At 48.6% G+C, this 14,700-nt stretch overlaps 1 protein-coding gene across 2 annotated transcripts in view; it reads left to right on the top strand.

Annotated features, from left to right (window-relative positions):
* The window catches only part of Greb1 (growth regulating estrogen receptor binding 1), a 68,949-nt gene that overhangs the window by 2,059 nt on the left and 52,190 nt on the right, over positions 1-14,700 (top strand). For both annotated transcript variants that reach the window (XM_051143652.1, XM_051143642.1), the window contains exons 2-5: positions 3,000-3,119; positions 4,940-5,116; positions 12,919-13,101; positions 14,430-14,570. In XM_051143652.1, the coding sequence (XP_050999609.1) occupies positions 3,000-3,119; positions 4,940-5,116; positions 12,919-13,101; positions 14,430-14,570 (621 nt within the window). The remainder of the gene's footprint in view (positions 1-2,999; positions 3,120-4,939; positions 5,117-12,918; positions 13,102-14,429; positions 14,571-14,700) is intronic.

Here is a 14,700-nt window from a genome sequence, read left to right as displayed (position 1 = left end):
CCAGGAGTTCTTACTTGCTAGTTAGTGCTCTGCATCTGAGCTTCATCTCAGTCCCCAGGGACAGCATTGAGGCTTATAAATTTGATTTCTCAGGTGCTTAATGTCCTAAGCTCCTTGTCATATGTCAGTGGGATTGCTCAGCCTTTGAGTTTGTGTGACAACTTGACTCCTCTGTGCGATTCCTCTATTCTCAGCAAATAGCCCAGAACTATCCCCTGGGATTTTGTTTGTCCAGTACCTTTGGGTTTGTTAGATGTCACCATAAACCAAGCACTAAGCTTAGGCCATATCTTCTGCATCATAAACTTTGGAGCAGACAGGCATTTTGGACCCCATCTAGTTTTATCTGTCTGTCTCTTGTCAGGGTCTCTTATCTGATGGCTGGCCTTCCTCAGACAATACCATTGTTAATGATGCTTATGACCAGGGTACTGGGACACTAAACTCATGGGGATCTGGTAACATTTTATGTATTTGTGAGGGTAATTTAGCAGGGGTCTTATTATAGCTTTGTTCTTTGAATTAGGGCTCTTACCTACTACCCCCTTTAGGGGGAAATCCTTTTACACAATATTGACTTTTTACGAGAAAGACCAACAAAACAGATAACTGCATAAACTCTAGCCATCACAAATTTACTACTTAAACAGAATGCAGGTAAATTCCTATAATCCTGCCTGCTCAGAATGATGTGTGACTCATGGCAAGAAAAGAGAACTGAGCATAAACACCAGAGTGAATGGCCTTATGTGCTTGCAGTCAGGGGTTCTTATGGGGTCCTTGGGCTTGTATTTTATTATTACTGCATTAAGCCTTCAACCCTGATGGTTTTGTCTAAGACCACTTTAAGGCTTGAGAGCCTGCCCAGAGACCTCCATAAACACGTCTGTTTAGTCTGTCCCAGGCTTCTGCCGGCTGAGGAGCCCATCAAAGTTGGGAAAGTCTGCTGCAGACCTTTGACCTTTAACCCCGCCTGCAGTTTGAGCCCTTTGGCTTCCTGAGGCTTAAGGCCCTCCCTCTAGTTTCTTCCTAAGCGTGCTGGGATGTCTGTTCGTTGGGCTTAGTAGAATAGTGCCATCCTGATGAACTCAAGGCTTTGGGGGCTTTCATTTGGGTTGTTGGGGGTCTTGTGTGAATTTCCGTTCCAAGGCTGGTGTCTGTGCCACTCTCTGGGTCTGTACAGAGCTAGATCAGAGACCCGTGTGGACTGTGCCATCTGCTGTGGTGTTAGGTGCTGGCGCCTGGAGTCTGGTGGAACTCTGAGACATCTTGCCTGCTTTAAGTACAGGAAGAGACTGAGGAGATGAGGCATCTGGACTCATTCCTCTCACCCTGTGTGTGCATCCTTGTGTAATCGTTCCACAGTTCCCCCCACCACTTGGTATTTGCCCTCTGCACCCACAAGGTCCAGGGCATCAGGAAGGGGAGGGAGCTGTGATTTCCTTCTCAAGGTCTTGGCCCCAGCAGCTTGTACAGTTAAATCCTAGGTAGAGAACTCAGTGCCACCTCTGAGGTGCTACATATTCTAGCACAGTGGGTCTCAGCTTTCCTAAGGCTGCACCCCTGTAATACAGCTCCGCATGGTGTGGTGACCCCCCCCCCAACCGTAAGATTATTTCATTGCTACTTCATAACTGTGATTCTGCTACTGTCATGAGTCGGAGTGTAAATATCTGATATGTGATCCCTGTGGAGGTTGCGACCCACAGGTTGAGAACCAGTGTTCTAGAACACTGAAACTCACGGTGACCTCAGGGCTTACCTTATAACCAACACGTTTTGCACAGAGAGGTAAATTGAGTGTCCAGCAGCTATACAGGCTGCACAGATGTATGTACTGAAATGTGACTTCCCAGAGCTGTGGTCTAGGCTTCTCCATTACTCATAATTTTATTGCTAACCTAAAACCTTTGGATGGAGAGAGGATGTTAGAGCCAGGTATGAGAACAGTAGGAGACATAAAAACAAGCCAGCAAGTAAGAGACAGGCAAACAAAACGTGAGGAGACAGCCACATCCCAGCGCAGCGTCTTTAAGGGCACTTGTAACAAGCCTCCCTGTGAGTTAATCTGTGCACTGTTTGACTAATGAAATTTAAAGACAAACTGAGAAGCATTTTTGCCCAAAAACACTATGAGAAAAGACATTGGAAAGACTAAATGTCAGCAGCCTTGAAAAAAGTTAATTGTTGTGACCACCCCGCTTCCCCTGCTTTCCCCAACCATGGGATGGTGGGAGTGTTCTCTCCTCCTTGCAACCCTTGCCCTGGGAACCTTGCTGGGTGCTGGATCAATGAGGGTGCATTAAGCACACCATGTTGAGGGGTGGTGCTCATGGCCAGGGCTTTCTCTACCAGTTCCACATTTGCTCTTCTTCCTTTCTTAAAGCCACAGCATGCCTGTGTCTAGAATGTTCTGGAATACCCACCTCTCTCTGTGTATGTCTGCATTGGATGAACACTGTGTATAGCTCAGCAGTCCCCTCATGCAATGTTGAGGACATGCGTCCTACTGCTGTTTGCAAGAACACCAGGGCACCTGTAGACACACAGTCTCGGCTAGCCCCAGGTTCCTTATGTGCAAGACAGGCCACATGTTACATGGTGATACTTGTCATATGAATATTTTTGGTTGTGTTCCGTCCTTTGCAGGCTACCATATCCTTAGCAACTCCCTGGCACCGGGGCAGACATATGCAGCCGTGGTGGCGAGAAGAGGAGTGAACTTGAGGCTGAGTTTATGTACACCTTGGTCTTGGGGAGGAGCCTTGGCTTTTCCTTCCAGTACAGAAGGATCAGACTGCCCAACTTTCTAGTATGCCAATGAATTACAGCGCAGCAAGGTTTTACTGAGGGGTTCAGGCCTCCTTTCTGTGACCAGTTCCCCAGGCCCTAGAGTTGTTTATTGAGCTTGTAGCTCCAGGTAGGGGAAAGGTCCTGGAGGAGGCTTCAAGACCCGACTCCTGCTTCCTTAAATCCTCACTCTTGTCTCCCACTTCTAGGTGGCGGCCGAGTGGACAACGAGGAAGAAGAGGAAGAGGGAGAGGGAGGCTTAGAACCCAGCAGTCCCCCAAATGCCTACCAGCTGCCCCCTCCTCCTGAAGGCTGTTGCACCACAGATGGTAAGACACCTCACCCCCTACCACCACCACCACCCCCACCACCATCCCCCGCTCAGGATCTGCAGCTGTGTTGTAGCTCTCCTTGTTCCCTGAGCTGTGAGCTGGGCCCTTGTCCCCACACAGGTTACAGGAGAGGCAGCCCCAGCTGCTTAGCTGCTGTGCACAGCCTCAAACTACCAGAATGGCATGGTGTCCAATAGTCGTTGTTTTGGGTCTGTTGTTTGGAAATCAGAATATACTTTCCTTACACACGCTGACTTTGCAGGGTATCTGATGTGGAGTAGGTTAGGAATGACCTGTCATGCCTGTCAGTTCTTGGCTGTGAAGCTAATGTATTTGCATTATCTCAGAATCTGGGAAGTCAGCAGTGTCACTGTCATTTTGCTGAAGAACACACACACACACACACACACACACACACACACACACACACAGAGAGAGAGAGAGAGAGAGAGAGAGAGAGAGAGAGAGAGAGAGAGAGAGAGAGAGAGAGAAGGCATGCTGGATATAGCAACATCTCAGGACAATGAGGAGAGTTATGCTCTGCACCAGGGAGGAGGCCTGCAGGTTCACTTCCTAGACCCATCCATTCCCTGAGCCAAGGGATGTCCATCACTCTTATAGTAACCAGCAGTTAACCTATTGCTCTGGAAGTTCAGATATGAAAGACGAGCACTTGGGAAGCCATCTGAAGAGACAGATGCTTTATGCCCATTGTATGGCAGATGCATGGAGGCATGGGAGCTGAGGGGAATGCCAAATGCAGGCAAAGAGTTTCAGAGAAGCTCCCCCCCGCCCCAAAAAAAGAGGGTTTTGGAGGAAGAGTTAGCTAGGAGACTACTATGGGTTAGGGGAGCTTGGAAACTGCAGAGGAAGCAGTGGTACAGAGGCTTATGGGGTGAGATTCATGCTGTCAAGGAGCTGCAGGTGAAGGAACACGTTATTCAGGCAGGGCCTGGGAGTGGTGACAGGCCAGGAGTGGGAAAACAGCAGGGTAGATGCCAATGCCCTCTGCACCCTGAGGTCTGACCTTGACCTCTGACTCTGACTTCCGGCTGATGTTACTGGGACAAAGATGTGAGTACAGCTGTGACACAGAACTATCTAGTGTCCCCAGAGGGGAACAGGGAGAATGAAGGTCACCGAAGTGGCTTCCACAGGATTTCTGAGGCACTGTAGTGGACCCTGACAGCCCTAGCCCACGTTCTCCAGCTGCCCTGAAGATGGTCTGCTTGCTGGCTTGAAAGAAAGTTTGATGAGGGGCCAGTACAGACAGCCCGGAGCAGCCAAAGAAAGAGAAACTTGTGAAGGGTTGCAGGGGCACAGAGTTGTCTCCTGGGATGGCGAGGGGATCTTGCATCTTTCCGGAAGCCTGTGAAGTTAGCGCCCCATCATGTACAGCAAGCCTCAGAAGGCGGCCTAAGAGACCCCAGCCATACTCCTCTTCTTTACCTTGTCTTGGATATGGCTGAGAACATAGTTTTCCACGTAGGAAATGCATTTAAAAGCTTTGCAAGACAAAGGTTCAGAAGGTGTAGAGAGGTTTCTTCCATGGGCCTCACGTTCCTACTGGGGAAGCCGAGGAGGAGGTGTTGCTCTGTTCCTCCTCCTGAGTGTACCCACTCTGCAGCCCCATGGGATGTAGTTTTAAGTGGGAGGGCGAGGCAACTTTCATTTTCTGATGGCTTTTGTCTCAGCTCAGAGGTAATTGATGTTAAACCCTAACCCAGAGCTAAGTGTCCTTTGCTGCTCCTGTGCCCCCAGGCCCTTGGTTTTGGGAGATTCCAAGACAGCATGCTAGTCCTGTCTACCCCTTCTAGGCTTCTGCCAGGCTGGGAAGGACCTACGTCTCGTCTCCATTTCCAGTGAGCCCATCGAGGTCCCTGCAGGCTTCCTCCTTGTGGGTGCCAAGTCTCCCAGCCTGCCAGACCACCTCCTGGTGTGTGCAGTAGACCAGAGGTTCTTGCCTGACGACAATGGCCACAATGCCTTGCTTGGTGAGTTCTTGCTTTCTTTTCTTTGTGGCTCTGGCTGCAAGTGGTGGGGCAGGGCGAGGGAGGCCTTGGCCGCTGGTGCTGGTGATAGGGTACTTTGATGTCCTTACACGGCTTTTGTTTTTCCTTTGTTCGCCCCCCCCCAGAGTTCTGTAGGGGTGGTGTAGAGGTGCTCATGAACTTGCCCTGAGTCGTGAGAGTAAACAAAAAGCCAGGAGCCCAAGTTCAAGTCTTTCAGGCTCCCAGCTCTTCCCTTACTCACTGTGCCCCTCAGGCTTTTGCTGTGGTCAAAGTTCAGTTGGGGTTTTAGCTTTCCCTCCTGGCCATGGGAACCTGTCCACAGCCTTTCAAACAGTCACTGGCCCACTAAGGTCTTGATGACTCATAGTGTGACAGTAAGGCCTAGCCTGACTTCTTGCTCAGATGACATTATTATGCTCTTGCTGCGTACGACGCCCCCTTCGTGTGCAGCATCAAGGATGAGGCTGGTTATGACCCAGAGCTCAGAGACCTGGAAAGGTAGGGCCTGTTTATTGTTCACACACTTCCATGTGGCCCCCTGAGGCCCCTTCACCCATGCCGTGGAGAGGGCTTTGCATGTCCTAGCCTTGGGCGGTTTGTTCTTGTCTGGTAACTCGGGGTCTGCCCATTCATCTCATTGGAGAGCAGGGGAGTGGAAGATTGGTGGTGGTCCGTTTTCACATGGAGTCTCGTTGCTGTTAGCAGAGAGACCTCATGGGGGAAACTTATAGAGCGAGAAAGTTTACAGCCTCTTCCGTACTCTGCATGGGTCTCGGCCCTTTAAGCATCCACTTTTGTGCTTCTTATGTCCCCAGAGCAGGTGGGGGAAACGCATTGCAGAGGGACACCCCAGGGAGGAAAGAGAGGGAATCAGGAAGGAAAGGGGTGGCCCCTGCTTCCTGATAGGGGTGGGAGGGGGTGGGAGGGGTGGGGGCTGGGGTTTCCCAATGTGTGTAAACTCTCAAGCAAGGTGGATGAATGCTCCCAGGAGACAGCACAGCCTAGGGGGTGGGTCCTAAGGTGGGTCTGTGCACTTATTGAGATCAGTTCTTTAGGAACGATCCTGGAAAATTACCTTAGAAGCTGAGGGAGTCCCTGTGGCTCTGCTGGAGCTACTGGGAGCACATTGTACTGGGTTCACTGTGGTGCCTCACACAGCTGGCTTTTGATCTGCTGGTGGGGTGGGGTGGGATGGGATGAGGCGGGGGGTCTTGTCTGAATTCCACCCCTTTGTGACTCTAAGGGAATTGCCCAGGCAGTAAATCAGGGAGGCCCTGCCTCTTGAGCACTGGAGACAGGAATCTTCCAGCTCTTCTCCTGTGGCTCTTAAGAGTCTGGCTCCTCCCCAGTGGCTGCAAGGCCCAGGAAGGAACTTGGTTAATTGCTGGCAAAAAGCCATCCGGATGAGGAACGAGGAGGGCTGGCTGGAAGTGGCCTGGGAGTTCTCCTTTGAACATAACTTTATGCTCTCAGCGTGGACACTTCACACTGTTTAGGTTTCCTGCTATTAACCCCGGGTGGCTGCCCAGGACAAGGTGGTGCCCCGTAGCTCCTGCCGTAGCTCCTGAAGCTTACCCAGGCTCAGCCCTGTTTTGTGATCCATAACACAGGGTCTGTGGGTCACGTTGGGGGGGGAGGCAAAGCCTTCAGGAATATTGTCCTAGCAACTTTGAAGCTTTTGAGGGACTTTTTTTGCCTGAGAAAACTTGAGAGGTTAAAATCCTAGGTGTGTTCTTCAGATTTTGTTGTGGTTGTTTTGTTGCCAGTAATTAATCTAAGTGGGCCAATACCTGAGCCATCAGAAAAGAAAAGGTCTGTCTGACTGGTGCGCTTTTTATTCTTAGGGGAAAAAAGTGAGTCTGTTGTTTAGTTGTAGGCAAATTATCTATACATTTATTGAATGTTTAAGGTCCAATGAAGGCTGGTGTTTTGGCATACCTGGGAACTCAACCCTTCCATTGGGAGCTTCTGGTTTGGTGAGGAGATATAGGTTAGCAGAAACAGTTTCGGGGTCCATGGGGGATTCATAGGGTCTATCGAAAGTAATGATGCCAGCAAATCTTATATCCAATCTCATAGGGTATTGTACCCTCAGAAGGATACGAGGGTGTCAGGATGGAATGTTGGTGATGGCCAAGGTGTTTTAGTGGCAGCCAGGTTCAAGTCAGGCCCTGAAAAATGAGTTAAAATCTTCTAGTTGGAAAAAGGCAATTAACAGTGTTAGCTGCAGCACACAAATAGTACATAAATCTTACTTATTGGAGACTTCTGTTCCTGGAGCTATTCTGAGGAAGTTGGAATAACAAGTGAGGTAGAGGCGCTGTAGTCCCGTGTTCATATGTGGCACACAGAAGGCAAAGGCTGACTTGCAGAGAGGGTCACCCAGGCAGTAGCTGGCAGGCCTTTGACCTCGAACCCAGATGATGTAGTAATGGCTTAGGGACAAAGGACATTTCAAGTACCATGGTATAGACACCTGGGGAGATGTGTAAAGCTGGGCCTTCACTGGGTCCTGCAGGACAGAAGCTAGGAAGCCACCTTTGACCTTGAAACAACGAGGGGAAAGAGCACAGAAGGTCACCGTGTCCTTTGTCTTCAGTAGTTTCCAGTGGGTGCAGGCAGGCCTGCGCTTTATGACTCCTCTCTCTGCCAGGGTTATCTGCCAGGAATTTTACTCAAATTCCACTCCCTCCGTACTCGGTCTGAAACTATTTCCATGTGTATCAGTTTCTAAAGGACAAGGACATCTTTTTTTTTTTTCTTCTGGGAAGCCAGTGCCATTATCCTATCTAGAAAGTTAAAGCATTCGTAAATATTGTTAAATACTTGGTGAGTTCAGATCTTATCATATGGCCTTTGTTTAAAAATTGGTATACTAAATTCAAGACCCAATCAAAGTTGTCTTAAAGCATTTTTGATTCATTTCCTCTCTCTTGCATTTTAAATATGTACTTACATTTTGAGACATGGTCTCATGATCCCAGGCTGACTTCAAACTTACTGTATAGCCGCATATGGCCTTGAACTTCGTTCAGAGCCTCCTCTTCCATCTCCACAGTGTTGGGATACAGATGTGTGCCGCTGTGGCTAGCTTTATGCAGTGATTGGACCAAACCCAATGCTTTGTACACACCAAGCAGACACTCACCACATGAGCTGCATCCTCAGCTCCTGCCCTTTAAAATTATGTGCCCCTTCTCCTTTGTTTTTTTTTCCTTCCAATTCACCCTTTTAAGAAATATTGGTGGTGTTACAAATAAGGCAATCAGGGGCTGCAGAGCTGGCTCAGTGCTTAAGAGGGCTTGCTGCTTCTCCAGACTTCTCAACTTCAGTTCCTAGTACCTGCTTTTGGTCTAGGAGACTCAATATCTTCTAATGGCCTGTGTGGGTACCTGCACACTTATGGGCATTCCCTCACACAATTACACACACACACACACACACACACACACACACACACACACACACACACACACACATAAACAAAAATAACGAATAACTCCTAAAAGTAAGGCAATCATTGTGTTTTAGAAAGCTTTCTTGGGGCTTACACATATAACTGATTTTTATCCTAAAAGAAACTGAGGCAGGAAATGAGTTTGTGGTTAGCAGAATAGGACCCAAGGAAGCTATGGTCTTCTCACCAAAAGTTCAAGCCCTCCACATTGTACCCTAGCATCCTGCTCTGGGCCCTGTCTCATCTGGGGTCCATCTGACTCAGCTTTGCTTGCTTCTTCCACAGAAGTAGTTTTTGTGCCTGGAACTGGGATTTGGCTCAAACTTCAAGGTGAAACTCTGAAATTGTTTCTCTCTTCTTTGCTCTCAGAGAGCATCGCATCCACAAATAGGAGTGTGACAACAAATGTGGGGTCTGTGGCCACTCACATCTCTCACAGGGCTATCCAGGAGGTGTGTGTCATTCATGAAGGTTGGATGATGGAGATCCCCTTTCTGCAAAGGAAGTAATCCCAGAAAGAAGCCCACACCCACCCCCCCCCCAACCATAGTCTTAAAGCCGTGTGCGTAGACACCACCCACCAAATCCAAAGGAAGCCACTGTGGGGACATCTAGGAAGGATCGTGTCGCTTCAGTCCAGAAGGACATTGTAGCTTTTATCTCTGTCTTACCTTCTGTCTTCTGTGACTGGGCAACAGAAACCCAGAGCAGAGTCACTTCTTATCACTTGCCACCTGAACTCTCCTCTCTCCCACTTATCCAAGAGGAAGGAGAGAGGACACTGTGCCCTGAGTTTGAGACCTGTTAGATATCCAGGAGACACTTTAACCCTTGTAGTGTTCCTGTGAGTGGTTTTTGTGGAAGAGATGGCGTAATGAAGGCAAAGCTGGGCTCAGCCCCTGCCCTGACCCCAGGCTGTGGGTAAGTCACCTCTCTGTGCTTTGATCCCATCACCTATGAAGTGAGATGTTATGGATTATTTTACATATTTATGAGACTCTGCGTCGGGGGTGGACACACACACACACAGTGGCTGTGCAATAACTATTAGCTCCAGTTATGTTTACAGATGCTGAAAAGGAAGCTCAGAGATGGGAAGTAACCTGGTATACGTGAGTCAGGACTTGAACCAGAGCCCTGATGACTTCTGTGTTCCCACATGCTTGCTGCATGGAGCGCAGGTGGTCAGAGGCTTCCTCTCCATAGGAGGGCATGCTTCACACAGCGACCTATAGGTGCAGCATCCACTCAGAGGTGTCTTTAAATAGATAGCCCTCTAGTTGCCACACTAGCTCCATGGGACGATCCCAGAGTGCTGAGGTGGTTGGAAGAAGGTTATCTGGTAGTGTCGGAACTCAATAGTCCCTCCATTTCCGGCATCTGTGCCCAGCAGGAATGTGAGACTTCAGCCCAGGTACCTCACTTTCTGATGAGGTCTTTATAAACTTCCAAGTTCCCAAGGTCAGTTCCCAAAAGGAATGACACCATGCTTCATTCTTTCTTGAAAGTATTCACTTCCCTTCAAACAATTTTCTGAAGTCTTAGGATCAACACCATCTGCTCAGCTGATGGTATGAGTCACTTCTTTCCTCCAGGGTGGGTCCTGTGCTCTCTCCCCAGCTTCTTTGCTTATCTCCCAGCTGTCTCTTGGTATATACATATACGTATACATATACATAGCCTTCTCAGAACAGCTATGTCCCCAGCTGGAAGGTTTTACCATTATAGGGGAGCACTCTGCTTGCTGGCACCTAACTGTCCACTATGCAACTGGACCAGGTGCTTACTCTCACCTCACAGCCATCAGGAGTTGCTCCAAAGATCTACAGTCACTTCCTGCTGGGCATGGTTGCTGACACCAGCGCGTACCTGGCTAGCTGGTCTCTCTGTGTCGTTGACCTTGTAGTTCCTGTGTCTTGCTCAGCATCTTTTCTATGCTCAGGCTTAAGATGCCTTCTCAGGAACCGTGGACATTCTTGAGTGCTAGTCAGGCTGTGTGTGTCTCAAGGTTCCTAGGTTGGGGATAAATAGTGGATAAACAGAAGGGTTGATTATTATTAATTAATTGGCTAATTGTGCCTCTCCGTCCAACCTTCTTGATAATTGTCACATGGCACTCTCAGTTGGCACACATGTGCTTACCTAAATACAACCCAACATGTGTACAGTTACATCAAAGCATGGCTTTTTGGAAGGGCAGAGAGAGTTACGGGGAAGAAGACATATATTTTCCTGATGTTTAATACATTCCAGGACTCTGAGCAAGACGGGAATAGGAGCTGGGAAAGTGCCAGTTTCCTCTGTGACGCAGGGAGCTGAGCACTGAGGAATGGCTAGACATGTGTGTAGGGGACCTGTGGAAGAGACCGATGGGTAGGGTAGGGGTGGTAGGAGTCGGTGGGTTAAGAGGCACCTTGTTGCAGTGAGAAGATATAGCTGGGGACAGATGAAAGATTCTACTGCCTTGGGTTCCTGTGGCCCTGGACTTCATCCCTCTGTTGAGGTTAGATACCACTCTTTATGTCTCTGATCCTGCTGATTACACAAGAACACTTTGGTTTCTATAGTGACTGGCAATGGGATCAGTTAAGCTGAGTGCACTGTGTACTTGACAACGAATGACAGGACGTGCCCTGGCATTCATTAGCTTCTCCCGGGTCCCACACAGCAGTGTCCATGTCCTTGCTGTCTTACCTGTCCACACTGGTACAATATGAGTAGGATTTGGATGGCCAAGTCTTTCTGTATCTGTCCTGGCCAAGCTGAGGTTTTTCTTTGTTTCTTAGGCCTTTTATAGAATTTTACATTGCTCAAGATGTACAGATTGTAGGTTTTGTGCAGCATGGAGTTTTCTCAGAGGTAATATTTTAACCTTCATGTCACCTACTGGACTTCTTTTGAATGCTGGCCAGAGCCCCCAGGGACAGCCTGTTTAAGAGCAGTGCTTATGTAGAGACATGTGGTTTTTATGGCCTCACACAAAACGACCTCTGGAGACCATCAAGTGGCGAGTGTGATAAAGTAAGTAAATCCAGCTCTGCCCCAGGCCTACCTTGACCCAGGACCTTGGACTCACAGGAACCAGACCTGCTATCGACAGAGCAAGGTCATCTTGGGATGGCTTGCACAGAAGCAGCGGTTAGATGGAGAGGCCAAACTGTCACGTGTCTCTTGCATTAACCAGTGCCTACGGTTGTCCCGTTGGAATGGCTCCGTGCTTTGTACAGATCTTTCTAAATGCATGCTCTGTGTGTTTGTAATTCATGCAAGAGAGTTCCTCATCACTACCCAGATGGCCTCTCTAGGGCTGCAAACTGGCAGTAGGGGGACTACCTGCCTGGACACAGCTATGTTCCTATAGTGTCCCCACTCTGCTGGCTGCTGAACTTTGGGTGTCACTCCCAGGGTCTCCACTGTGCATTTAGTATTTTGATCTGCCTGACTAGCTGAATATACTCATTCTGGCCCTTTAAAGTGAGCTCTATATATAATTTTTTATTTGTCATTTCTTAGCGTATTTTACTATGATATCTTCATGTATGTATGTCATTGTATTTTGCTCATATTTGCTCCCAGCTACCCTTCCTGGTCCCTCCTCCTATCCCCTCACTGGTTCCCTTCCTCCTCTGAATGTTACTCCTTTATTATATATCTAAAGATATATATATATATATATATATAATGTATCATATATGTTATATATACTTATATAAAATATTCTGATTCTATCAGAAAATATATAATAATATTTTCTTCCCCCATTATCCTCTCATTCTTCTTCCTCTCTTTTAAAGCCCTGTGTATGTATGTATGTATGTATGTATCTATCTATCTATCATCTATCCATCCACTCACGTACACACATACATATATATTTAAAATACAGATTTTGCATATGAGAGAAAAACATATTTGTCTTTCTGAGTCTAGCTTATTTCACTTAACATGATGACATCTAGTTCCATTCATTTTTTTTCCCCTTCAGATGACACAATTGTGTTCTTCACTTTGGCTGGAAAAAACTCCATTGTATGTGTATACTACATTTTCTTCATCTATTCACATACATGGAGTTTTCAATATGCTCCCAAAAGGGTGAAATCTCTCACACTTGCCCAGATTCACTTCAGTGGCCCAGTCTCTTTGGCCCTGCTCTTGACTTCCAAGGCAAATTACTGGGACAGGTCCTCTGCCAATGGCATTGTCTGGGTGATGATATGGGGTGCAAATTCATAGAGTCCTCATGAACTATGCTTATTTGAAGAGGAGGCCAGAAGGGAGTTGGAAAGGAGGCACAGAGGCTCATGGCTTGCTTCCTCTTGCCCAGGTTTCTCTGGGAACTGTGTTGGCTGTGGCAAGAAAGGTTTCTGTTACTTCACCGAATTCTCCAACCACATCAACCTGAAGCTGACCACGCAGCCCAAGAAACAGAAGCACCTCAAGTACTATCTGGTCCGAAATGCACAAGGGGCACTGACCAAAGGACCTTTGATTTGCTGGAAAGGCTCCGGTGAGGGGGGGGAGGGGACCTGGAATCTGGAGGGATGGAGAGGTGGAGGGAGCTGGGAATGCACCCCCAGTGGCCACTGTGGGGCTCGGAGGGGATGAGACTCCTGTACAATGCTATAGGCCAAGCCCGTGCCACTGAAGATGCTTCTTGGTGCTAGCTTATGTGACAGACTCACTGGGCAGGGTAAACACTAGCAGGGGGTCACCTGGTACTGAGCCTCTTTTTGGTGGGTGGTAGGGACCGTGATTCTTATTCCCAGGGGATATTTACCACTCCCTGGGGATGCTTCTGATCATGAAGACTAGAGGCTGCTGCTGGCGCCTAGAATGCTGCTAAATACCCCCACAGTGTGCAAGACAGCCCCTGGCAAGAGGCTATGATTCCCAAAGTGTCCCAAGGAGGAGATTGAGAAAGCTGGGCTTGGGCAGTGCCAAGCCATCACCACCTTCTGCATCCCCAAGCTCTGCCCGCTGTGACCAAAGAGACCAGCTCTGGGCTGCTAGTCCCCAGGGGTGAGCTGGGCTTTACCAGGAGAAGGCTGCACTGTGGCCCCTTAGTCTCCCTTGTATCTCTCCTATACATTGGGTCAGCTGAGGAGAGAAGCAAGGGCATTGTCTGTCCTGAGCCCTGCCCTGGGTGGTAGAGTATGCCTGAGAAGGAACTTTCCAGAAATAGTCAGGAGAGCTGTGCTTTTCTGTTCCCTACTTTTCTGCATTTTCTGGAATCTTCCACACTGGTTCTTTGAGTGGAGGGAAGAGGACTGAGGCATGAGTCACTAGGTGGTGATCCTCACCCCACCCATTTCGCCTCTCATTTTCTCTTCCCCCTTTACTGTATTCTGTGACTGCTTAATAAGTTCTTGCTGTGTACCAGCCAGTGCCCAGGCCCCGTGGATGAAGCTGGTCTTCCTCATGGGTCCAGTTATCTGTCTTGCTCACAGTTAGAGCTGTTGCTGGGGGTCATTATTTATGAAAGAGGACATGTAGGGCTGGAAGGGAGGTGCTGACTCGCCCTGTGCCTTGGGCCATTACTCTGTGTCTCCTTGGATGTTAAGCACACAGCTCAGATGGCTCAGTTACGTAAGTTGTATTTCTTGTTCCTCCTACTGGACAGCCTTAATTCTCTCTGTTGATAGAGCTGCCCTTTGGCAGGGGAACCATTTTTGGAACATGGCACCTCTACAACACACTGAGACAGAGACTAGCATGGCGCGTTTATAGATGCTCACGTGCCCCACTCTCCTGTAGTCACTTCCGCTCCAGGAAGCAATTCTGTAGCCATTGGGGAAAAGCCAATCAGGTTTCACACATGCTTCTTGCCTCCATTAGAGTTCAGAAGTCGGCAGAACTCCAACACCTGCTCTGGTTCTCTGTTCCCACCGTTGGAGAGCTCGGGGTCCCTGGCTGCCTTCCCCAGCGAGCCAGCTCCTGGGACAAACCCCAGTGTCCCAGTGGGAGCTCAGCAGGCAGGTGAGACTACAGAGTGGTGGTGTCCCAGGTGCTGAAGCCATGCACCTGGCCTTGGCATTCTTCGAAACAAATAAAGGGAACGCTTCTCCTGTAGTCTCGTTCACTGTTGTTTCGGGTGTGCAGTGTTTTG

This window comes from Acomys russatus, chromosome 1 (genome assembly GCF_903995435.1).
Source record: "Acomys russatus chromosome 1, mAcoRus1.1, whole genome shotgun sequence".
In the NCBI taxonomy this organism is placed as follows: domain Eukaryota; kingdom Metazoa; phylum Chordata; class Mammalia; order Rodentia; family Muridae; genus Acomys; species Acomys russatus.
The sequence above is the reverse complement of the archived record's forward strand: the minus strand, read 5'-3'. Positions and strand labels throughout refer to the sequence as shown.